A 26,529-nucleotide genomic window follows, 5' to 3' on the forward strand; every position below is an offset into this window, starting at 1 on the left:
GGCTGGGCTTTAGTGATGCTGCTGTCTTTGAGTCATTCTGCTCCAGTAAGTAACCTTCCTCACTCATATCCCTGTAAGCAACTCCAATAAAACTCATTGGTTCACCAAGTTGGACTTTGGAGGTGTCTCTACTTTGGTCTGTCATGGAATCCCTATCTGGGGTGAGTGGACGTGTGTTATATGTTCCTAGGAGAAGTTTTGCCACACAGTACCAGGTATCATGTGGCCCAGCAATAAATCTCACTTTATGACATCATCAGAGGTCCAGCTGTTGTCAGCTTGGCATCTAAAGGTGTCTCTGTACACCATCCTTATTCTCCAAATAAAGACAGTAATAAGTCATACTTATACAACAAGGACATTCTTATTTCCATATTTCTGTAACTAGTCACATGGCCAGAGTTCCTGTGTTTAGTTCTGATATTTAAATTTTTCTGAGGAGGCTTTTTATTGGCCTCAAATAGAAATCGCAGCTACAGACCAAAGAAACAGTCCTCACGCTGCCATTGGTAAGCCAGTGAGTTTGCTGGAGATAACTTACAGGAATACACAGGGTGATGATACAAGAAGGCCACCAAAAGTTCAAGACCAGTGTGAGCTACATAGTAATTTTAAGGCCATTCTGGTCTGCATAGTGAAAACTTGTCTCCAGAAAACAAGTAAATAGATAAAATTTGAATCTGAATTTTGTTGTCATGTCTCATCAGAGTTTCCGCTTCCAACAACAACCTGAATGCTAGCTTTTTAACAACTGGACTTCCATAAGCTTAATTTGCTCTTTGATCAAATAAAAATGGGACCGGGACACTGTGAACTCAATATTTTCTCTGGTTTCTGACAAAGTTTCTTTTGCTGTAAGCTGAATTTGTAACTTTTTTTCTTTTTTTGTTTATATTTGTTTTTGGAATTATTTGTCAATTATAGAAGCTAGCCCTTTAGTATATGTTACAGAATGTGTTTTCTCAGAGTCCCAAGGACTTTTTCCACTTGGATCTGTAGTACTTCTACCAGATCACTGTCTTTGGCTTTTAATTAGTAAGATTATTTATCTTTTGGCCTTAAAACTATAGCTTTGCTTTATGTAAGCAGTAGCCAGTCATATAATAATGGAAGACAGGAATCCAGTTATGAAATCAACAAGTCTTGTATCTAGACGTAAACTTAGGCCACAGCAGAACATCCAGGAACAGATTTTTTTCATTAGGCATGGTAACACACATTTGTAATCTCAGGTCTTGGGAGGTAGAGGCAAAAAAATAAGAAGTTCAGGGCCTGGTCTACATGTAGTTTATGAATGCTAACGATAATGGTTTTTCAAAGCCTGAGGGTGCTGAAGAGATAGCTCCGTTGTTAAGAGCATTGGCTGGTCTTCCATAGGGCTAGGGTTGATTCCCAGCACCCACATGGTGGCTCACAACCAAGTATAACTCCAGCTCCAGGGGCATCTGATACCCTCTTCTGATCTCTGTGGACCAGGACACAGATGATACACAGACATAGGCAAAACACCCATACACGGAAACCTTTTGAAAATTGTTACAAAACAAGCAAACAAGAAAGAAAGGAAGGAAGGAAGGAAGGAAGGAAGGAACGAACGAACGAACGAAGGAACCAAGGAAGGAACCAACCAACCAGAGCTGGGCAGTGGTGGTTCACACCTTTAATCCCAGCACTTGGGAGGCAGAGGCAGGCGGATTTCTGAGTGTGAGGCTAGCCTGGTCTACAGAGTGAGTTCCAGGACAGCCAGGGCTACACAGAGAAACCCTGTCTCAAAAAGACAACAGCAACAAAAAAATTGTTTTTAACTGCTGAGGAAGACTTAGATAAGTAGAAATGCAAACTTGGCTAGTAAACTGCTTGGTAAATTAGTTAGTCCAGGCTGGGAAAATAGTCCAGAAGTTAAGAGCATGTACTGTTCTTCCAGAGTACCCAAGCTTGCTTCCTAGTATACATGTCAAGGTGGTACACAACCTACCTTTAACTCCAGCTTCAGGGGCATCTGATGACTCTGGCCTTTTCAAGTGCCTGCAGTCAAATGCACCCCCCCCCCCCGTTTCTCTCTCTCTCTCTCTCTCTCTCTCTCTCTCTCTCATACATCTATCAGATCTTAAATCTATTTCCTTAAATAGCTGTGAATTAAAATATTCTCACTCAGAGTATCAACTGGTTCCGCTTGGCCTTTGTGTAACAAAAGCATTTCTGCAGTTTACTTGGACGAGACATGGGACTCACTTGGAAGGTAAGTATAATTGACATGGTAGCAAATGGGAATAGATATGGAAGAAAAATGGTCCCTGTTTACACAGATAGAACAAACTATAAAGGGAAAGGTTGATCTTGTAAGACTAGAGCTCAGGGTGGCAAGATGAGGAAGGGCAGTATGAAAGGGGCCAGTGACATCATGCTTTGAGTCTGAGCCCTCTGTGCACTTCAGCCGAGCAACTACATTCTTCTTTCAGTCAGCCAGTTATAGTGATATCACAGGAAATGAACTGTGGAGGGGACAGAAGAGTACTGTGCATTCAGGGATTTTTGCCTTAGTTCATCCTGCTTACCTAAAATGAGGAGCCCTACTCATTCTCTGCCTGTCAGAAATCCCTTTCCTTCTGTAAAACACCTGCATGAGTGCACACAGAGAAATACCTGCTGAGCAGCTGAAGGAAGGGCTTATTTGGGCTCCCAGTTTGAGGTTGTATGTTCACCATGGGGCGGGGGAGATGATGGTGGTAAGAGCTTGAGTCAGTTGTCACATCCCTGCAGTAGAGCTGGGAAGCAGAGATTATTGTTAGTGTGCTGCTCACTGTCTCTTTATTTAGGCTGGGGATCCCAGCCCATAGAATGCACTTCTAGGATGCTTTTTTCCTGTCAACTAATTTAATTTAGAAAAACCCCTCACCAGAGTTTGGTTTCCACAGTGATTCTAAATTCCATCAAGTTGACAATCAAGGTTAATAGTCAAATAAACTTTATTCTATAATTACTATGTTTTGCTTTATAGATTGTGAGATAAGAGAAGTCAGAACTCTATATAAGAACACACACTTTGCCTGGCAGTATTTTTTTGCTTTTGACACATGTAGCCTTGGCTAGCCTGGAATTCCCTCTGTAGACCATGCTGACCAAACTCAGAGATCCACTTGCCTCTGCTTCCCAAATTCTGAGATTAAAGGTGTGTGCCACCATGCCCACCTGGCAGTACCTTTTAGAACTATGTAAGGAATGCTTGTTGAATGAAGGACATGTCGATTCTCCGATAACTCTTTTTGGCCTAATAGTGATTTTAAACAAACAAACAAACAACAACAAAAAATGTTGACTGTAGCTCAGTAGCAGAGAACTCACTGAGCATACGAGAAGCCTGGGGCTCAATCTCTAATACCACACAAACAAAAGAGTAATGGCAGTGCTGACAGCTCTGCCGAGACTGACTGTGTGATGTCATAGAGCGCTTCAGAGAAGTTAGTGCTTTGGGTTTCTGTTGGAAAGTAAGGGTGGAGGCTTGAGCAGCTTTGTTTTTCATTTACACCCCCAGTGCCTTTAACCCTTTGAGTTTTTGAAGGCTTCTTTAAGAGGAAGTGTAGCATATGAGCCTGGACATTTTGCTGTTGTTTATCTTGGTGTTGTGGACTGAACCCAGGACTACCCACACACTGAATGCACTGTGCCAGAAGCTTAACCAGCATTTACTTTCCTGAGCTAGTCCTTAGATAGGGAACATCTAACATCATGGAAATAAGTGTTGAATGTTAGACTGTTTTTGGATACGTATTGTCAGGACTTTGTAATATGTGCTCAGATGGGGAGAAGAGCCAGAATTTTGTCCTGGAAAGATGACATCCTGACAAGAGAAAAGAACAGCACTGAAAATAGCCAGGCTGAGGTCATCTTCCTGCCATCACACACCAATACAGAGCACAGTTGATAGCAACAACAGGCAGAGGACAGCACTGATGGTTTTGGAGTGTGTGACAGAGAATAGAAACATTCTGTTTATTTTTCTCAGGAGTGGAATTTCTAGGCTAAATTGATGGGATTTAAATAATAAGATTCATATTCTGGTCAAAGAAAAATTTTTTTCTCTCTTTTAACTCTGGGCTAATGACTCATGCTCGTCTCAGAACTGTGCTTTTGTGGAAACTAAAGCACAGTTGTAAATATAGCCCTGGCATTCGGGCTCTTGTGATAGTATTATTGTGGGTAGACTAGTTTTGGGTGCTATAGATCCAGTTGTAATAGAGGAGCCAAGATTGTTTGAGTTCTCTGATTCTAAAAGACATTTAAGCAAAAAACAAAGTAATTATTGTAATTTGGAGGATTATACAATGAATATAGAAACTATCAATTTTTTTATCTTTTTAGAGATCTGTATCAAAAGGTATTTCTTTTTAAATTTTTATTTGTGATCCTATTTTTATTTGTAAACCATAGGCCTAGAACACTGCTCTGCAAGTGCTCTATCATTGAGGTATGTTCTGGAAATTAACATTGGGACAGAGAGGGACAGAGAGAGAGAATGTGCTAGTGTGTGTGCCCTTTTATATGCTTTAAAATTGTCGTGTGACTATCAAATGGTAATGATAGCATATCTGTCAGATCATTAGTATTAGCTGGGTGAAGTTGAACTGTTTCACTTAAGGGTTAATACTGTAATTAAAGAATGGGGTTTTGAATGTGCTGTTGACGCAGGACAGGTTCCATGATCTATATTGTCTGTATTTGACCCCATCAAGATACTTCACTGCAGGCTGGAGAGATGGCTCAGTGGTTAAGAGCACTGGCTGCTCCTCCAGAGGTCCTGAGTTCAATTCCCAGCAACCATCTGTAATGAGATCCGATGCCCTCTTCTGGTGTGTCTGAAGACAGTGACAGTGTACTCATATACATAAAATAAATAAGTAAATCTTTATTTTAAAAAAAGATACTCCATTGCTCGCTTATCCCTGTGATCACCAAATTGGGTGTGTGCATGTTAGGCTCTGCCACTGTCCCTCAGCCTCTGTGTTTAAGCTGGGGACCTGGATTTCTCCCCTGAAATCTTTGTATCATTCTTTTTTGAGTTACTCTTTAGCTGCTCCTTAGTGAAGGTGCAACATTACCTCTTGGAGTTCTCCATGCCTTATTTGAATTTCAGCAGACGTCTGCCGATGAGCTGCAATAGGTGAAGCAGTTGAGATGACAGCATAGTGACATGTTAAATGGTTTGCTGAGAGGGTTTTCATATCTGACAGATTTTATGAGCAAGCACTTTAACTTCTAGTTTGGGTAACAGTGTGCTTCAGTTGGTCAGCTTCACATCAGCCAATAAAGATGAAACTATCCTACTGACATGACCATAGTGGGGCTGCTTAACGATGTCTCCACCAGTTCATCCAGGTACAGAACTATCATTACAGAAGAATCATTGCATTGTCCATTAACAAGTCCAAGTGAACAGTAAACATTTGAAAGGGAAATTAAAAAGAGTCAGTCTCCACATTGATGCCACTGTTATTCCTAGAACTCTTCATGCCTGGCTGTGTGATGCTTATACTAACAGTAAGTCTCCATCCTCTGGTTGCACAACCATCTCTCTGTTGCTTCGCTTGCCCAACAGTTCCCCTCCGTCACTTCACATTTGCTCTAATGACATGCCTGCGGATAGAAGGTGGGTCACTAGTTGGTCAATAGTTGTTTGTAGTTGAGTTTTCAGTCATAACTAATGTGATATTCTGTCAGTGCCAGGAAATGAGGCAGATGGCAGGCAGTTAGAATATGTTTTAGGGAAATTTTGTTGTTTTGTTTTGTTCTAGCTCAGTCTTACCTCAGACTCATGATCCTCCTCCCTTAGGGTTAGTGTTAGGATTGCAGGCATTTACCAACACACCTTGACCAAGAGAGAGCAATTTTTAGAAATCTGTAATATTGTTGTTCTTGAAAGTTTCTTACATACACACAGCGTATTTTGATCATATTCATCTCCTCCTCCTCCTGGACCTCATACCCAACACGCCCAATCCCTTTCAGCTTCACGTCCTCTTATTTTAGGTAACTTACCAAATCCATTGAGTGCTGCCCATACACTCTTAATATCGGCTGACCACCAAACATGGTCTGCTTACCAGAGGACTACACCTTTAATGATAGCTAACTCTTCCCTCCCCCATAAGCCATCAAATGTCAGTAGCTTCTTGACTAGGGAAAAAGCTGTGAGCCCCTCTCCCCTCTGTTAGAATGTTTACTGGCCTGATCTTGTGGAGACCACCATAGCCGTGATGAGTTCATGAGATCAGTTGGCCTGACATGTTCCCTGTCAAAGCGACACTGCTTCACTTTGTGTTGAGGCCCACACTCTGCCTCAACGCTTTGGGGCTAAGTGCTCTGGTCAAGAGAGAGAGAGTGGGGCTCTTGGGGCAGGCGACTCGAAGAATGGAGACAAGACAGGGTGTGAATCAGTCTCTCTTCTATTTTCTCATGTCTCTCTCAAGTCTCCCCTATTGAAGGGAATTCTGAGGTATTTATATACGCAAGCAGGAGAACACAGGTGAAAACACTTTACCACGTGCACCATACAGCTGAGGTCACTAAACAGCAAAACAAGCTATGTGGGATAAACAATATATTTATCAAAGTGTGTTTCAGCTGTTATAGGCTTTTGACAACCAAGTCTTTCATCAGGGTATATGGTTCCAGATGGCTGCAAAGTTGATCTAGCCGCTTTCTACTAAAGTCGGCTCCCAACAACTTTGGTCTTCTTTGACCTCTAGCTCTAACAGTCTTCCTGCCCACTCTATGATTCGGATGTCTCATTTGTAACTCAGCACTCTGTACACACTTATTCTCTACACATTGGTCATTTGTGAATTTCTGTGTAAACCACTGCCCACTGCACAAACAAATTTCACTAGAAGTCTGTGTATTGCACTAATCTATGGGTATAAGAGATACCAGTTTAGAGGGCAGTCTGATAGTAGGTACAGTGAACAAATGATAATAGTACCTTCACTCTGTTGCATGTGAGCTCCTCACCACGAGTTCTTAGCTGGATTATTTATAGGACCAGACATGCATTTTCTCTTCAGAACATGTCTTAAGTCCAATCAATCAGGAAGCACTTGGTTTTGCCTATAACATCGGCACCACTGGTGTACCCATTGGCATATTTTGCCACACTGGTCACTACTGCAGTTCACAGGATTCACAGGTCACAGAACTCCTGATGACCCCTGTCTCTCAGGAGCCTGTATAGCACCCTCCAGTACTTTAAGAGCTCGCCAGCAAGGAGGAGCTTCCTTGTCAGCACTAACTTGATTTCTCCTTTTCCTGGAGAAGTGCGTGGTGTCTTCAGCAGTAGAGGCTTACCATCAGGATCTGGTAAGCCACCAGTTTAGGAAGTTTCGAAGTTAGTAGTTTTCCTGTGGCTGAAATTGTTTTTTTGTTTTTTTGTTTTTTTTTAAATTAAAGACTTATTTTATACAAATGAGTATTTTACCTGCACGTATGCATGTGTACCATGCTTGGTGCCTGGGGAGGTAGGAGTCAGAACTGGAGTTACAGATAGCTGTGAACCAAACCCGCCCTGCAGGGACAGCCAAGTGGTCTTAGCCACTGAACAGTCCCACTAGCTTCCTGGGGGCAGGGGAGAGCAGCTTTAAAACTCAAGTTTTTATTACATTTTATGTCTTTTGTTCAGTGCTGTTACTGTGAAGAATAACAGTAATAAGCAAATATAAAATATTGTTTATCAGAGTATAGCCTGAAAAAAGTGAAACATTCATGTAAATAGACCTTTATACAATTATGCTATAAATTGGAGCTGGGAACATTGGTTTGGGTTAGTATGACATATGAGATGAACAGGTTAAGAGTAAACATTTAGTGGCCAGCTTCAGTAAAATAAAATTGTAGTGTATTGTGTATTTGCCATGTCTTTTTGTACGAATGTCAGTATATATCAATAGGTAGGCATCAGAGGAGAGACTACTTAAAAAGATGGCAGCTCCAGCAGCCTCTGAGGAAATGGGTTAAGCACAAAGGCTGAGATTGTGATTGAGACAAAAGATAGCAGCAAGATAAGAACTAGACAGAATGTACAGGACCCAAACACTGCTGTGAGGAAAGGAGTGCTTTGTACTTGTAGGGCCAGAGCCCCCTTTCGACTCTACTTCTGGATGGAGAATTAATTATACTGTTGAGTTGTTTTACAAAATGCCAACACTGGGGGCTGCCCACCTGGGGTGAATGAAATTAAAAGAAAGAATCTCCTCCTGTATGGGTTTGGGTTTATTTTGTATGTAAGTACATTAGATGGTTTTTGTTTGGGCAGAAAACTAGTCTGTGCTCTCCTGTGTCAGATTGATAGATATACTTGAGAAGCACTCCATATTTTTTTAAATAAATCTGTTTTGTTTGATTTTTTTTTTTTTTTTTTTGGAGACAGGGTTTCTCTATTTAGTCCTGGCTATCCTGGAACTTACTTTGTAGACCAGGCTGGCCTTGAACTCAGAAATCCGCCTGCCTCTGCCTCCCAAGTGCTGGGATTAAAGGCGTGTGCTGCCACCACCACCGCCAGGCTTGATTTTGTTTTTAAAGATTTTATTTTTATGGCAAATTAGATGACTCAGCAGGTAAAGGCACTTGCTGCCAAGCCTAGCAACCTCAGTTCAGTCCTTGGGACCCCACACAGTACAAGGGTGTCCAGATCAATACACACATGCTCTGAGATGCTCACATCAGACATATGCACAAAATGAGTATAACAAAAAGATTTCTTTTGATGGCATGTATATTTGTGTGTTTGTATACTTGAGTGCAGTGCTCATAAAAGCCAGAAGAGGTGATTGTATTCAGATAATTGTGAACTGCCTGTATGAATGCTGGGAACCAAACTCAGCTTCTCTGTGAGTACTGTATGCTGCTGCCGCCACCTCCCCCTCCTCTTCCTCTTCTTCTTCCCCTTCTCCCTTCCCCTTCTCTTCCTCCTCCTCCTCTTCTTTTAATTTGCATGTTTTCTCTTTTATTTATCTACTTGTTTATTTCAGTGTTCTGCCTGCATATATGCCTACATGCCAGAAGAGGGCACCATATCTCATTATAGATGGTTTTGAGCTACCATGTGGTTTCTGGGAATTGAACTTAGGACCTCCAGAAGAGCAGCCAGCATTCTTAACCTCTGAGCCATCTCTCCAGCCCAACAAGTCTCTATTTGAATTGCTTACCAGTATGTTGTTTTCTTGTTGCAAACCAAATTGGTAGCATTCATTTACACCTTTTCCTTGGCCTGGAAGTATTGGCAGATCAACATTGTGATTCCCAACAGTACAAGAGAAGACGTCTGTCACTCTGTTTTGAGAAACACTTAGGGCAATGCTATGAATGTTTTCTTTTCTCATCGTGTGTGTTTGTGTGTGTGTGTGTGTGTGTGTACACGTATGTATGTACGTACATGTTTGTGTGTCTGGGAGTCTGAGGTTTCAGGCACTGAAACCATCACTGCCCTGCTATTTATTGAAGCTCAGAAGATAGGGAACTGTTGGAAAGAGGGAGCCATGGGTGGAGCTTTCTGATCATCCTTGGTTTTTCTCCCCAAATCATTTTGGCAGCTTGGCAGACAGTATAGGTAAATCTGTTACTGTTTGGAATGCTACTAAAAGTATGTTCCAAAATAAGAAAGAAGACCTTTTTAAAAAAGAAAATCTCTCTTTTTAAAAAGATTTATTTATTTATGTATATGAGTACGCTGTAACTGTCTTCAGACACACCAGAAGAGGGCATTAAATTCCATTACAGATGTTCGTGAGCCACCATGTGGGTGCTGGGAATTGAACTCAGGACTTCTGGAAGAGCAGTCAGTGCTCTTAACCACTGAGCCATCTCACCATCCCACAAGAAGATCTAATAGAGCATTCTTAGATACAAATGGGTATCTATACTGTGTCTACTAGAATCTTTGATGAAAGTTGCTAGTTCTGTCTTTATTGAACTATGCTAGGCTGAACGTCTATGAATGTAAGCACACATGCAAAGCAGACGATAGGCTCAACTGGGAAGCCTATAGCTGACCTAAACTTCTCTCTTAGTCATGTTATAAGGAACTGACTGAGGAAGTCTTCAAGACAGCAGTTCCTACTAAAGCAGAAACAGTGGCTGACGGTGTGCCTCTGCTTTGGACAAGACTAGGTAATACACATTGTAACAATGCCGTTTGAAAAGTCAAGGGCTTCCAAAGCACTTACAGGTTCCTCAGTTATTAATCCTAGGTACTGAGGATCAGCACTGTGGTCACTCTTGACTTTGTCTGGACTGCTTAGCTTATGCCTTGTACCTAGTCCTTCCCATGTACTTACCAGTGCATGCTGCCATTTACAGACTGAGCTATTAGTAAAACGGAGTCAGAGAGTTGGAAAAATAACCAAGAGCAAAATAGTAATGTCGTTTCCAGTGGGAAGTATTAGTTACTCTTTTGGGTTCTGTGTTTTGAAGTCATAATTTAGCTAGTCCTGCCGTCCTGGTCTGATACTGTGAGTGAGTTTTCTGGAGTTGCCTGACTTAACATTCATTTCTGACTGATTGGTCTTTGTTCCAGTGAAATTAAGATATTCTCCCTTGACTGTGAGTCTTGGTTTCTTCCCCATTGCTTTGTTAAATACTCTGACAGTAGCAGCTTAAGTGAAAAACGTTTATTTGTCTGGCTTATAGTTCCATCATTGTGGGGAAGACATAGCAGTATGGAAGGAAGGCCAGGTGACAGGAGCCACAGACTCACTGGTCACATAGCACCATGCAGGAAGCAGAGAACAAACAAGTTGGGCATGCCCCAATGACCCACTTCTTTCAGCAAGCTGGGGGCCAAGTGTACAAATGCATGAACCTATAGGAGCCATTTCATGCTCAAACCACAACACTGTCCTAGGATGATGAGAGGAGTAGTCACTAGAAAACGCTCAGTCACATGCCCTGAGAGCATTGTGTTACTAAAATCATGTGCCAGTATCAAGTCCTCTGTCTTTTCTGCACACTTCTCATGATTGCATTTCTTAAGCCTTTACCTGGACTGTTCTTTCTGCTTTTACTTTGGGTACGGAGATCCAATCTAGGCACCTGCTAGGCAAGTACTACTCCTCAGAGCTTTGTCTCCAGCTGCCTTAGTGTTTAGTCTCCTTTTGAGTTTAATGTTAGCTTATCTTGGTGTATGCTGAAATTTGATTTTGCTGTTGTTATTTTCCTTGCATTTTTGGTTTTGTAGGAAATCAATCCAGAACCTTAAGTATTCTAGGCAAGTACTCTAATCATTGAGCCACATGTTTGGCCTATAAAATTAAATTTTTCTACCCTACATTTCAAGATATGGTTTATATAGTTGTGTTTTTAAGTTTGTGATTTACCTAGCAACTTAAAACCAGTACTACTAATTTATATTCATTAGTGACTCTGAAGTGAAATTGGCTTTTGCTATCACATTAGAATCTTTTAACCTGCCTGTTCAGGTCATGGTCCTACATTTTAGCTGGATAAGCGGGTTAGTGTCCTGTTGGCAGGAGGATCAGCAGTTCAAGATCATTTTTGACTGCATAGTGAGTTCAAAGCCAGTCTGGGCAACATGAGAGCCTGTAAAATCTACATTTTACACACATTGTTTACCTAGATCCTAATTGTCATTATTTTAAAAATGTTATCAACACACAGATACTCCCTAAGCCACCCATTGACCTCATGTCAGAAAACTTTTTATTGCTGTAATAATTACAGAAATATATTTTCATAATGCCTTTTATAGTTCTGTGAATGTGAATTTAATATGAAAACAGATTGCAGCCCTTATTTAAGGGTTTAGAGTTTTCCTACATATTGTCATGAGAATTTGATTTCTACTCTGCAGGTCTTTGTATCTCATTGAAAGCCTGTTTTCTCATGGTTAGCTTGTAAAGGTCAGTGAAGGACAACATTCTGAAGGAAGTAGATGGAGCATCTTTCCAGAGCTTGTGCATATCACAGCTGTCTCTTTGGACTTGTTCCAGCTACTGCTCAGTGGCTCTTACAGAAAGGAAATCTTAGAGGCCAGCACTGGGGCTCAGAACATGGTGCTGAAGGACACTTGCTTCCCAAGAATCTCCACTTCATGGGGTGTGTTCATAATTAGACATCTCGTCCCCATGCAGCTGGCCTCAGAGCCTTCAGCCTCTTGCTTATCATCCAACTTTCTGTATCTTTCTTCCAGCCCTTGATGTTTTCCCTGGAATAATTTCTTCCCCCCACATACACACACTAATTTATTTATTTACTTCACACCCTTCTCCCCTCAGGCCCCCTCATGGCTTCTCCCTCCACCTTCCCCTCCTCTTCATCTCTGAGAACGAGGTCCCCTTTGGATACCAACCCACCCTAGCACATCAAGCCACTGCAGGACTAGGCACACCCTCTCCCACTGAGGCCAGACAAGATAGCCCAGTTAGGGGAACAGGATCCACAGGCAGGCAACAGAGTCAGGGTAAGCCCCTGCTCCAGTTGTTTGGGGACCCACATGAAGACCAACCTGCACATCTGCTACATGTGTGCAGGGGGCCTCCTGGAATGATTTTTACAGTTTAGTTTTCTACTTAATTTTCTATTCTTTTTTTTTTTTTTTCCTCCCTATTTTCTGTGTCCCTTTTCCCAAAATCCTGGAAAAAGTCACAATCTAGTAAGAAGTTAGGCATGGTTATAAATTATTTTAATGAGCGTGTAAAGCTCCATTATAAACACCTGCAAGAGACTGTGGTAACATTAAGAAAAGGATTAATTAACTCAAAGTATTTACAATAATCTTGAAATACAGTAGTCAGACTGTTGGATTACTAAGCATCACACTGCTTTGAATCACATTGCTTCTATAGCAAGCCTATGTGGACATCTTTAATTCTTCTGCTCTAAGTCAGACTAAAGACTTGTTTGGAAATTTAAAGATTCGGAAAATATATTTCTATTTTCTGGCTAGTAACTAAAGAGCTGTACTAGAGCTGTAAAGCCAAACACTGCTTTCCCATTGATTTAAGAATAAAGGTAGGAAGTACCTTGTGTATGTCAGTACATAAGAAGCATAAATACATACTGGTTATTCGGAAAACCTTTGCACTTTCTGCGTGTGTAGAACATGTAGGTCCAGAAGATACAAGGTGCTTGCTTCAGCAGTCATGGCTATTGGGTGCTTAGGCTGCCAATTCAGATAGCATAGATGCACCTAAGCTTACAGATAGATGCTTCCAGATGACTTATTTATTGTTCATGTCTTTCTGATGCAGATAGAATATACATTTTTAAAAACTATGTTTTAAGTATTTATTTCTAAAATCAGAGATAGTTTCTGCTTTGTTCATCTGTTATATAAACTCCTAATCTACAGTTGGATAATGCTTTTGCTTCATAGTCTGGTGTAAAATGGCATCCAGCTAGACATTTAGTAGAAGGTTTTGCTGCAGTGACCCAGCAGAAGGCCCGAGCTGAGAAGTGACCATCCTGTGGAAGAAGACATGGGATATTCCTCCAGTTCTCACGAGCTTGCCGTGGGCTACGGGGCAGCACAGTGGTTGAGCTTGATATTGAAGGATGTGGCTCACCAACAGAGAGAACAAATTAACATATACATGCTTCTAAAAAAATGAGACCACCTTAATGGAACAGTTTGTTTATGTAAGTAGAATACTAGAGTAAGCAAAGCCAATTTTCTTTTTCCTTTCTTTCAGGTGGACATGATAGCATGAACCTAATATAGCACATGAGACATAGACATAGGAGTAGTTAGTTTAAGGCCAGCCTAGGCTAATAAGATCTTGCCCTCAAAAACTCTTTGTTGTATAAGAGTGAACATATAGTCTCAACATTGTGAGCCAATGGTCTTTCAGCAACTTATCCCCTTCTGTAGTAGCATGTGCGCATAATTCAAGTACTTAGGAGACTGAAGCAAGAGGACTGTGAGTTTGGGGTCTGCTTAGTTTGCATACCTAGTTAATGGCCAGCTTGGAACTATATAATGAAACTTTGTATAAAAAGCAAAAGATAGAGTGCTTGCACGTGTGGGGCCATGGATTTAATCTCCAGCAGCCTCCTTAAGTGAAAATCCATTTTCTAATGGCTACATCTCTGATCTTTGGTTTACTTACATGTAGAGTGTTAGTGCCTACACCCCAAAGGATTATTGCCAACATAGCAGTAAAATGTAGTTGTAAGGTCCCTTTGCTTTTTCTGTATTTCCATGTGTGAGCTCTGGGATAGCAGTTTTCTTCTGAATGAAGTTGCCACAAGAAGGTAGAAACCATCAAACAAATAGAAATGGATATATCTTCTGGCTGCTGTGTGGTTATTTCTGTGATGCTAGTCAGTCCCCATTTTTCAGAATCTTCAAGGGATTATGGCTATGATTGCATTGCTTATCAATGGAAAGAGAGTTAAATTGTGAAAAGTCTGTTACAATCTATAACCATACCATTGTACAGTAAGCCATAAAATCAATAACCTGTCTATCCTGTTAGTCTTCTTTTCTGTTCCTAGAAAAAAAAATGAGATTCTGGGTTATTGTATTTAAAAGGTGTTCAGTGATTCTGTGACATGGACTTTGTAGCACTATTCAGTAAAGAGAACCATAAACAGCTGCTGTTTTAGTGTAGTTTGTGGTTTAATTTTGTTTTATTTGAACTTTTTTATTCTTGCAGAAAATCAGTACTCACTGGCATTTGCTTTGGGGGGAGGAGTTAGATGAATATTAAAGCTTTCATTTAAGTCACAGTTAGTGTGCAGTTAGTAATTGTGCGCATGGATTCATTTGGTCTCTTTACTAGGCCGTGAATTTTCTTTTAAAATACCGGAAATGCATGGGACTGGATAAATAGTTGAGTGGTAAATGTGCTTAGCCCACAGACATGAGGACCTGAGTTTGAGCACTACACCCACGTTATGGTATAGTTCGGAAAGGAGGAGATGATCAGCAGATCCCTGGGGTTTGCAGGCCAGCCAGCCTCACCTACTTGGTGAACTCTAGGCCATTGTGAAACCCTTATAAAATGAAGTGGAAATAATTAAGAAAGATAGCAGTGCCCACAACTGTTCCCCACATATCGGTATGTGCACCTGCACACATTTAAATAAAAGCATGAGAGACAAAATAATTACATTTTAAATCTGGTTGCTCCAGTGAATCTCTTCTGTAAATTTGAAGATTATTTTTAACTATCAAAATGTATTTTTCTTATATTTAGTCATGATCTTCCAGTCGTCATTTCCCAGGGCTTACAGAATGCTAATGATTGCAGGATTCCTCTGCCTTGCCACCTTTGATGTGCTGTCACTGTGGAGCACCTCATGATTGTCCATCTTTGAGAACTGCTATAGTATAGATATCTAAGTAGGCTGGGATCTTAGTCTAGGTCATACTGCCTTATGATGGAAGATGAATTAGAAGATGCAAACAGAATTGAAAGGAGACCATTTAGGTTGTTGTAGTCTGTACCCATGGTATTGAGGGTAGGAATGAAGGTGGATAGGAAAACGAAGTAAAGGAGCTTATGATGGATAGGTTAGATGTTGGTGGACCTGATAATGAGCGTGGCAGGTTTGTAGACTGTGTCATACCCCTTCCTTCCCTGTTTAATTCCTCTGTTTCTATGCTATGTTCTGTAGGCTGTCTTCTCTCCCCACTCCCATTGAGTTAGCTGGGCACACTGTTTATAGAATCTGTCCACCGTAGCTTTTCTTCTGCTCTGGAATTCAGAGTTAGTTACTATCACACATACTACTAGATTTTCCCACTCTGGACTTCATCTAATGAGGGCCAGAGGAGGACATCTGTTCTGTTCATTCTTCCTTGCCTACTCTGGTGGTTTGAATGAAAATGATCCCCATTGGGCTCATAGGGAGTGGCACAATTGGGAGGCATGGTCTTGTTAGAGTAGGTATGGCCTTCTTGGAGGAAGTGTGTGTCAGTGGAGATGGTCTTTGAGGTTTCAAATGCTCAAGCCAGACCCTCTCTCTTCCTGCTGCCTGCTGATCCAGATGTAGAACTCTCAGCTACCTCTCCAGCACCAAGTCTACTGGCATGCCACCATGCTTCCCACCATGACAATAATGGACTAAACCTCTGAACTATAAGCCAGCCTCATTTAAATATTTTCCTTAATAAGAACTGCCATGGTCATGGTGTCTTTTTACAACAATAAAACCTTACCTAAGACACTATCTACCCAACACCCAACATGGTCCTGGGACAAGACCACACCCTTGGTGTGGAACTAGAATCATCTATAGCTCCCGTGTGCTGGTATCATGTGCCACATGATGGAGTGACCACATTAGCAGGATGTCTGGGCCTTTTCCCACTCATTTCTACAGTTCCACTTTCATTTTTCATTTCCTTTTATTTCATGTGTATGAGTACTTCATCAGAATGTATGTCTGTGCACCATGTACATGGCTGGTGCCGATGGAGGCCAGAGGAAGAGGGAGTTGAATTCCCTGGAACTGGGAATTAGATATGGTTATGAGCTGTGGGCTAGAAACTGAACCTGGTTAGGGCTCTCTTGCTGCTGTCTTTCCCACCCCTCTGTATACCTTCTCATTTCACATCCCCTACTTTACTTCTGGGCCACTTGACTTTTGGTCTCACTGAGTGAAAGCAATCCTGGAAACAGCAGGGAATTTCCTTCTCTTTTTTCTTAAGAGGAAACTTGGAAGGTGTGGGGAGGGGGAGGCTTGAGTACTGGTCCATGGCCCAGATGTAGTTCAAAGGACTGCTCTGGGAGCTGGTTCTCTGTGGGATCCAGAGACTGAAGTCAGGTCATCAGATTATCATGGCAAGCACTTTTACCCACCGAGCCATCTCAGCAACTGTGATCTTGTGTATCTTAAAGGTGTTAATGTCATCTTCCAAATGAATTCCCAAGACTGCTGTCACTAAAACTGAGAGTCTTTCAAATCCCAATAATGCTTAACAATTTCTAAAATATTATAAGTACTTAACCAGAAGTGAGGTGAACATTGTACTGACACAGAGAGTCAGTCATAGGTCTCCTTCATCATCTAAAGTAGTCCATCTCAAGAATATTAAGAGTTGGTACAGCTTAATCACTGTGCTTCAAGGAACATAATTGATAATATTTTCTCATGTAACAATATACATTAAAAACCAATTGGGGCCTGGAAGTGGCACCAGCTTTTAATCCCAGCACTTGGGAGGCAAAGGCTAGCCTGGTCTATAGAGAAGTTCCAGGACATCCAGAGCTACACAGAAGCCCTGTCCTCAAAACCAGAACCAAAACAAATAAGGGGCCAGAGAGGTGGATTTTTAGTTAAGAACACTTGGTGTTCTTGTGGAGAACCAGAGTTCACTTCCTAGCACCTACATCAGGCAATTCACAATCATCTGTAACTTCAGCTGTATCTGTGTGAATTTGATGCTCTTCTGGCCTGTGCAGTTACATACACACAGGCGCAAAAATAGAATACCTTTAAAAACAGAATGGAAGCCAGGCATTATGTCACATTCCTAACCCCAACAGTCAGTAGGTGGAAGTAGAAGCATCAGAACATCAAGCAAGGCTAGCCTTTGTTATATTGAAAAAGCAAGGACAGACTAAGCTATCTTAGACCTTTTCTCAAACGAACAAAATCCCAGAATGGTCTTAATGTATCACCTGGACAAAACACACACACAAACACAAACACTAGCCGCCTACCAATAGAAAAGAAGTGACAGGGGCTAGAGAAATGGCTTTCAGTTAAGAATGTATACTGCTTTTCTAGAGGAACAGGTTTTATTTCTATCACCCACGTCGGTACTCACTACTGCCTGGAACTCCAGCTCTAGAGGGATCTGTTACCTCTGTCCTCTACAGGCACCTGCACTCACATGCATACATTACACAGTCATAGATGCAGGATTTAAAATAATAAAAAAAAAAATAAGAGAAATTACAAAGATTTAAGCTGGAAAGACTATAAGCCATTTCATTTCACATTACTGCATATGCTGGGTAAGAGTAAAGGAGGAGGAATATTTGGATTTTTCTGGGATGTACTTTATACTTAAATAAGTGAGGACCCATTATCTAAAAGATCTACTATGTCTGTTGCATCATAAAATGATGGAGTGGCAATGATAAAAGTGGCAGAAGCCATCTTCGTGTATGCCAGGCAAGTGTTCCACTACTGCATCACATCCATAATGTGTTGGCTGCTTGTTCTTGGGACATGTTAGCTAAGTGTTCCAGGCAAGCCTTGAACCTGCAAATTCTCCTGCCTCAGCCAGAGGAGCTGAGGTTGCAGGCCTGCACCACCAAGCCTGGGGTGATGGTAATTTCTGGTTGAGTTACAGCTTGCCTTTTCATTCTTTCTATTGCTTGTTTTTTTATGAGACCGAGCTTAGAAAAATCTATTCAATATTTTAAAATTTTCATTAAATCTAATTAAATGCAGGTAGGTTGTTTTCTAGTGTCTTCTATAATAAAATCTTTGTAGCCTAGTTTAGAGCAACTGTCTAGATTAAAACACTTAAATAAGTTACTACTGCTCTGATTAGTCAGACAACAGGAAGTGAGTGTTTACACTTCTCAGTGCTGTTGTCAGTGTGTGATCAGGAGTTGCTTCTCTCTAACAGGTGGTTTTCTTCTCTTTTTCAGGGCACTGCTTGGGGACAGCCATATTTCTGACTCCATAAAGTGGCTTTCTATGTAAACTTTGTAGAGGGTCAGAACAATGCCTCCACGACCATCTTCGGGCGAACTGTGGGGCATCCACTTGATGCCCCCACGAATCCTCGTGGAATGTTTACTCCCAAATGGAATGATAGTGACTTTAGAGTGCCTCCGTGAGGCCACGCTGGTCACCATCAAACATGAACTGTTCAAAGAGGCCAGGAAATACCCTCTCCATCAGCTTTTGCAAGATGAATCTTCTTACATTTTTGTAAGCGTTACCCAAGAAGCAGAAAGGGAAGAATTTTTTGATGAAACAAGACGGCTTTGTGACCTTCGGCTTTTTCAACCCTTTTTAAAAGTAATTGAACCAGTAGGCAACCGTGAAGAGAAGATCCTCAATCGAGAAATTGGTATGATATCAGCTAATTGACACTGTCATTGCCAAACTGCAAATAACTATGATGTCTCCTTTTTATTTCATTATTAAGATACTTTGTTTGAATTATTACCTTTGTAATCTTTAAGTAGGTTTCTATTTAAAAATCTAAATTAGGTTTTTTTTTTAACTACTGAGCTATAGAACTTTGTAACACTTTCTGTATAGGGTTTTACTTGACTGGGAGGATTTAGATTTTTCTTTTTCTTTTTTTTTTTAAATTTTATTTATTTAATGTATGAGTGCTATGCTGCATATACATCCGCCTGCCTGAAGAGGACATTAGATCCCCCTATAGATGGTTGTGAGCTACCATGTGGTTGCTGAGAATTGAACTCAGGACTTCTGGAAGAACAGCTAGTGCTCTTAACCACTGAGCCATCTCTCCAGCCCGAGTTAGATTTCTTTTTTTTTTTTTTTTTTTTTTTTTTTTTTTGGTTTTTCGAGACAGGGTTTCTCTGTGTAGCCCTGGCTGTCCTGGAACTCACTCTGTAGACCAGGCTGGCCTCGAACTCAGAAATCCGCCTGCCTCTGCCTCCCAAGTGCTAGGATTAAAGGCGTGCGCCACCACTGCCCGGCGCCGAGTTAGATTTCTTATAGCCAAGTTTTATTACTCTGAAAATGTTGATAAAGGTTCTGTCATATTACTGGATATGGTTATATCCAGTGCATATAATATATTTAAAATGCTTGAAGCCTCATCAACTTTTTTTTTTCTTTTTTTTTTTTTTCTTTTGGTTTTTCAAGACAGGGTTCTTCTGTGTAGCCTTGGCTGTCCTCTTAAAAATGGATTTATCAAAAATTTTTTTTAACTCGTAGACACTTTTCTTGTGTGCTTTTTTATACGTGTGCAGTTCTCAGTACATATAAACCACATCTGCCCTACATTCTTTATAAACATTGTATTTTTTAGGTTTCGTTATTGGCATGCCAGTGTGTGAATTTGATTTGGTTAAAGATCCAGAAGTCCAAGACTTCCGAAGGAACATTCTGAATGTTTGCAAAGAAGCCGTGGACCTGCGGGATCTCAACTCGCCTCACAGCAGAGCAATGTATGTCTACCCTCCAAATGTCGAGTCTTCCCCAGAACTGCCAAAGCACATCTACAACAAGTTAGATAAAGGTAAGGAGGTGGTCCCGCAGTGGAATCTGGTGTTGCTGTAGCTGTGCTGATCTCTGCTGCACTGTTGCCTTTTGCTAGCTGGATCATGAACCTAAGACACGGACTGCTATGCCGTGAGAGCTGAGTGCAGAGTAACGATTTCTGGATAGCAGTCATTCCTTCTTCCTGACTGACTTACCCCTTGGTGAATGCTTATCTCACTAACTCTCAAGAACTGAGTTTAGAACTCACTGTTGCATAGAATGCTAACAGAATTAGAGCTGATTATCTTTTTAAAGTTTAATGTGGAGTTAAGCTCAGTCATGGGTCCTTGTGATCCACTAGCCCACTCAGAAAGGAACCTTGGATGTTGTGTCTTCAGGCAGAGCTTTACCTCTAGTTAGATTATTAACTTGACATGGTTTCTGATTGTGCTTAGAGGAACAGTGAACACTTCTTGGAACTTGTCTTCAGAGAGATGAAGACACAGTGTCTTTTTGTTACAGGACAAATCATAGTGGTGATTTGGGTAATAGTCTCTCCAAACAATGACAAGCAGAAGTACACTCTGAAGATCAACCATGACTGTGTGCCAGAGCAAGTCATTGCTGAAGCCATCAGGAAGAAGACCCGGAGCATGTTGTTGTCCTCTGAGCAGCTGAAGCTCTGTGTCTTAGAATATCAGGGCAAGTACATTCTGAAAGTGTGTGGCTGTGATGAGTACTTCCTAGAAAAGTACCCTCTCAGTCAGTACAAGGTGAGTGATGGTACCTGCATCAGAGATGCACAGAGTTTTGATGATTAATAGTTAAAATTAGGAAATACCATTTGTAAGCTTATTTTTATTAGCATATTTGAATTTTGCTTAATACTGATAGTGAGTGCCAGCCAAGGCTTCTACCACTGAGCTATGTCCTCTAGTGGCCATTTATGATGTGTGTGTGTTTTACGTGTTTTGCTCATGTTCACCCCCATTGAGACAAATGAATTTACCTACACCCACTAATCTCCTTGTTCTTAACCAGACCCCTGTCTATTTATGTTTATGTTTAAATAATGCAATTATTTAACTTAATTATTTAATTATTTAGACTTAGAAGATGTAACAATTATACTAACCACAAAATACTCATTTTATGACCTACCTGCTCCTAGCAAGGATATAGGGACAGTATTAAACTAGAATCTTGGTTTATTAAATTTACTACTAACCTTCTTCCTCTCTCTGTTTGTGACAAGAAGCAGTGGTAGCATACATACACCAGTTACTGTTTAATAAAATAGACGTTGGCCTTTAGTTGGTGGTAGGTGGGAAAGTAGGGAGTTACTATGTGTATAGAGTAACACAGCTAAAAATTTATGTCTAGGGGCCAGCAAGATGACTTAGTGCATAAAGGCACTTGTTTCCAAACCTAATAACCTGAGTCAAATCCCTGGGACTCATGGTGGAAAGAAAGAGCCAACTTTGGATGTCCTATGAATTTACGCATGCTCTGTGATGGATGCATATATAAGTACACATGTACACATACATACTTGAGCTCTCTTAGGCTTGGGATGATGGAGCAGTTGGTAAAGTGTTTGGTGTATAAGTGTGAGTGATTGGACCCCTAGCACCTCATAAAAGCCAGGCTTGGCAACCCATGTCTGACTTTGAAGGCAGAGACAAGAGGATCTCTGAAGTTCTCTGACCAGTCAGCCTGGCCCTTGAGGAGCTCCCTATTCAGGAAATGATCCTCTCTCAATGAAGTAGACAGTGATTGAAGAACATGCCTGACCTTGAACTCTGTGCAGAAATAGATTCTGCTTTTTCAAAATTGAGACCCACCCATTTTAATATTTTTTTAAAAATCTCTGAGCTGAGCAGTGGTGGCACATACCTTTGATCCCAGCATTTGGGAAACAGAGGCAGGTGGATTTCTGAGTTCAAGGCCAGCCTGGTCTACAGAGTGAGTTCCAGGACAGCCAGGACTACACAGAGAAACCCTGTCTTGAAAAAAATTAAATTAAATTAAATTAAATTTAAAAAATCTCTGTTATTTTGAGTCTTGTTTACTTACTATTTTTATTTTTTGGGGTTTTGTTTGTTCAACTTAGGGTCTCATATAGCCCAGTCTGGCTTCAAACTGGTTGTGTAGCTAAGAATGACCTTAAACCTTCATCTTCCTCCATTAGCTCCCCAAGTGCTAGGATGAACGGTGTAGGTAACCATACCAATTTATTTATGGGGCTTTATTGTTTCAGTTAAGTAAATGTTTCTCAGGAACTGCTTGGAGGGAGTAGGGTGGGGTTTGATCCTGAGAAAAGCTTAACTGTGAAGTTTGACATGTGCTGTCAGGCTTACCAAAGGAAGCTGCTTCTCTGTTACAGTGATCGCTTCTGTTATTGTTGTAGTGTTCTGCAGTTAAGAGTAAAATAATAGTGTCAAAAGTTGGCCCTAATGTTTTATTTTATATAAATATATTCAGAGGTTCTAACTACATTATAAACAAACAGCTACTATCAAGAGTAGTCTATGTTTAATTTTTAAAATCACCTTTGTAAATCAATGTGTAACTGCTCATAATATTCCTACATGTTATTATAAGAATGAAGAACCTTATGCAAAGTGGTTCTTTCCTCACTCTGTGATCTCTTACAGTACATAAGAAGCTGTATAATGCTGGGAAGGATGCCCAACTTGATGTTGATGGCCAAGGAAAGCCTGTACTCTCAGCTGCCGATTGATAGCTTCACCATGCCATCATATTCCAGGCGCATCTCCACAGCTACCCCCTACATGAATGGAGAGACATCTACGAAATCCCTCTGGGTTATAAATAGCGCGCTCAGAATAAAAATTCTTTGTGCAACCTATGTAAATGTAAATATTCGAGACATTGATAAGGTGAGGCCAAGGGCTGATGTTTACTCTGTTTAAATCTTTTTTTTAATCAGCCTCTTTTGAGCACAGTACAGGCTATTGACCTCTGCAGTTTTTCAGGTGACTAGAAAAACACAAATCTCAGAAAATATAAACGATTCATGAAGTCTGTTTGAGTTATACCTGCCTTAACTTTCACACAGCTATGGCTCTGTCTATAATTAGAATACCCATAATTGTAGGCTTCTTAAAGTCAATTTTTTTTTTAAGAGTCTGTTTAGTAAAACAGTAATTGGAATTAAAGAGGATCTTTTTAAAGTCTTTATTTAATCCCATTAAGTGAAAATATTGACATCTCATAACAGAGCTTTTAATGTCTTTGTGAATTGTTGCTCTACCTTCAGGAGTTTGACATAACACCTGATACCAGCTTCTCTTGGAAAATGAAGGTCTCTGTATTTTATGCATAGTGCCACAAGCTTGTAGCTATGATAACGTCATAGTGGTCAGAAGCTTCATCAGTTAATTATGAAGCTATACAAAGAAACCATCTGAACAGAACACTTCATGATTATCTCATTTACATTGGTTCTGTTTAGTGTTCATATGCCTATATATAAGTATATGTGTGTGTATTATATATATTGTATATGTATGTATGTATGTATGTATGTACATGTATATAGTGTATATTTTTCTTTCTTTTAGATCTATGTTCGAACAGGTATCTTCCATGGAGGAGAACCCTTATGTGACAATGTGAACACTCAAAGAGTACCTTGTTCCAATCCTAGGTAAGAGGGTGTTTAGACATATTTCATGTCATTAACTTTATAAAAGTTATCTGCATTTCCATTATTTACATATAGAACATAAGGACTTCTTGTTACTGGCTTCTATCTTTCCATTGTTTGAAGTTCAAAGTCTTGTTCTTGATTCAAGACCTGAACTTTAAGGCAGTCTCCTTCAAATGACTCCCAGGAATTAGGAATTCAGTTAGAGAGTCTTTGAGAAAAAACAGTCTACTGTGGGAAAGCGGGTTGCTGGGCACCCTGGGCTTCATTCTTGCTTAGGTGTGCTGAGGAAGTGGAAAGTGCTTCAGAGCTTGTAGGCCTCCTGTTTCTTTGTCCTTCTTGTGAGAGATTTTTGAGGATAAGACTCAACCCCTTAACTGAAGATGGACGTTATAGAATGCAGTAGAGCTAAGTAGTGAGACTTCAAAGGAATTCCACAGCAAAGTTAGACTGAGTTCCAACAGTCAAAAAAGAAGAAAAGACAATCTATTACATTGCCAGAGTTGACGAGTGTTCTAGAGCTTAGAACAAGTTCAGGGTGACAGTCCCTTGTCTGTCAGGGTGAGGAGAGGCAGTTGTCATCTTACCTGAGCCTATATATAGGTCAATCAGGGCGTCATTGAGGGTAGATGGTACACATGACAACAATTTCATATCCTACTCATACTCCTTGTTTGCTAGAGTAAGGGTGAGCTGATTGTAGGAGATTTTAAACAAATAAATAGTATTTTGAGGAACCAATCCAAAGAATTCCAGGAGCCCAAGCACAGAGACTCCTGGTTGTTTCAGAGCCGAGAGTAACACTTTAGAAATGCTACTATATTGACATTTAGAAAAATAAAGTGACTCTTAAGCCTTCTGGCTTTTGCTCCCTGTGGAGGAGATGAGATGAGGGGTTGAGCTGCATCTCTAGCCACATAGCTGCTCAGAGCCAGCCTGGGCCTCACCAACACGCACCCTGACCAAACAACCAAGTTATAAAAATCTTAAGTTTAGTCTTTACGCATAGAGTTTCTAATTAGGACTAGAGAGATGGCTCAGCAGTAGTGTTCTTCCTAAGGATCCAAATTCAGTTTCCAGCATTCCCATTGGGCAGCTCATAACTACCTGTAACTCTAGTTTTGGGGATCCATCACCCTCTTCTGGCCTCTGCAGGTACCTGCACTCACGTCCTATAAACACAGCACACACAAATAATAAAAATTTATCTTTAAAAAATTAATTTTTTAAAGTAGAAGTTAAATCCCTAAGGTAGTAATATGAAAATGTCAGTAAATTCTTTAACTTCTGCATTTATAAAAATAAAAATCAGAAATTAATATGAAATTATTAGAAAGATAGGAGAGTAGACTTGGAAAATGTTAAGATTTTATTTATTTTATTATTTTGTGTGTTTACCTGAATGATGTGTCTAGTACCCTGGCTTCTGCAGCTTTATTTCAGTTGTTGGATTTGGGTTGTTTGCAGTTGAAGGATGTTATGCATAGTTAAATTAGCAGTCTCTGGATAACACATTACTGTGTTTTGTTCACAGTGGAGCTGGGTCATAGGGTATACATCTGTTAATTTTCCAAGGCTTTCCAGTTTCCATTTGGTTGTAACAAATGATGTACTTAGTCCTAGTGCTTGAGGTTTCCTCTTAGTGCATTTCTTGCCACCTGTCCTTTGTCTTGTAGAGTGTCACCCTTGAGGTATGACTAATAATACTGACTCAGACACCACCCCCATACCCACCGCAACTTTCTGAGACAGGGTCTCACTACGTAGTTCTGGCTGACCTGGAACTTGCTATGTAGGTCAGGCTGGCTTCAGACTCGTAGCATACCTTCACCTTGTGAGTGCTGGGATAAAGGTATAAGCCTCTACCTCCAACCTTTTGTCATTTTACTATAGTTCTGAAATGTGTCTTTGTTTGCTTGTCATTTACCTCAACTTTAGTGTTGATGCATTGTGGAGCCATGTGTGCACTTAGGAAAAAGCTTTGTCTTATCAATTTTCTATAGGTGGAATGAATGGCTGAATTATGATATATACATTCCTGATCTTCCTCGTGCTGCGCGCCTTTGCCTTTCAATCTGCTCTGTTAAAGGCCGAAAGGGTGCTAAGGAGGTAAGTCATCTCATGTTAAATAGCCAACTGTGGCTTTCTCCAAAATCCCAGTGCCTCTGATTCAAAGTTACTCACAAAATGGGCAGGTTTTATTTTCCCTTTTTGTTTGTTTGATTAGTTGGTTGGTTGGTTGTTGTTGTTTTAGCCTAGTCCTGCCATGTATGTAACCCAGGGTTCCCTTGAACACAGTTTTTCTTCTTAGACTCTCAAGTATGGCTGGTAGGCATGCGCCACCATGGTGCATTTTTGTTTGTTTGTTTGTTTGTTTTTGTTTTTGTAAAATATTAATTGACTAAAGCCCTGGGAGATATTAGTGACTTTCTCATTTAAGAGTACATTGGGAAAACCTGAGAAGTTTGTTTCTGATGAATAAGTACATCATGAGTTCATGTTAGTTAACCACACTGAGTGACTTCTGGCGTGACCACACCCCACTCCGGCTGCTTCACATGTCCTTTTGAAAATAGACGGAAAACACGACAGAGAACCTTTCAGATTTGAAAAGCCAGTGTGGCTGTGGTAGACCTTGTGTTCCTTTGGTTATCGAGATGACTGTTGAATTCTCCTCCCAGAGAAGAAGCGTATTTGGA

At 40.6% G+C, this 26,529-nt stretch overlaps 1 protein-coding gene across 2 annotated transcripts in view; it reads left to right on the forward strand.

Annotated features, from left to right (window-relative positions):
• Pik3ca (phosphatidylinositol-4,5-bisphosphate 3-kinase catalytic subunit alpha) overlaps positions 1–26,529 on the forward strand; it is a 72,728-nt gene that overhangs the window by 23,318 nt on the left and 22,881 nt on the right. The window contains exons 1-7 of one of the 2 annotated variants that reach the window (XM_076932247.1): positions 13,407–13,641; positions 18,618–19,045; positions 19,985–20,194; positions 20,680–20,930; positions 22,815–23,060; positions 23,745–23,830; positions 25,834–25,939. In XM_076932247.1, coding sequence (XP_076788362.1) covers positions 18,694–19,045; positions 19,985–20,194; positions 20,680–20,930; positions 22,815–23,060; positions 23,745–23,830; positions 25,834–25,939 — 1,251 coding nt within the window. In that variant the 5' untranslated portion in view covers positions 13,407–13,641; positions 18,618–18,693. Of the gene's footprint in view, positions 1–13,406; positions 13,642–18,617; positions 19,046–19,984; positions 20,195–20,679; positions 20,931–22,814; positions 23,061–23,744; positions 23,831–25,833; positions 25,940–26,529 lie in introns of those variants that run through there. The other variant, XM_034499578.2, reaches the window with a different exon arrangement.

This window comes from Arvicanthis niloticus, chromosome 4, assembly GCF_011762505.2.
Source record: "Arvicanthis niloticus isolate mArvNil1 chromosome 4, mArvNil1.pat.X, whole genome shotgun sequence".
Taxonomy (NCBI): domain Eukaryota; kingdom Metazoa; phylum Chordata; class Mammalia; order Rodentia; family Muridae; genus Arvicanthis; species Arvicanthis niloticus.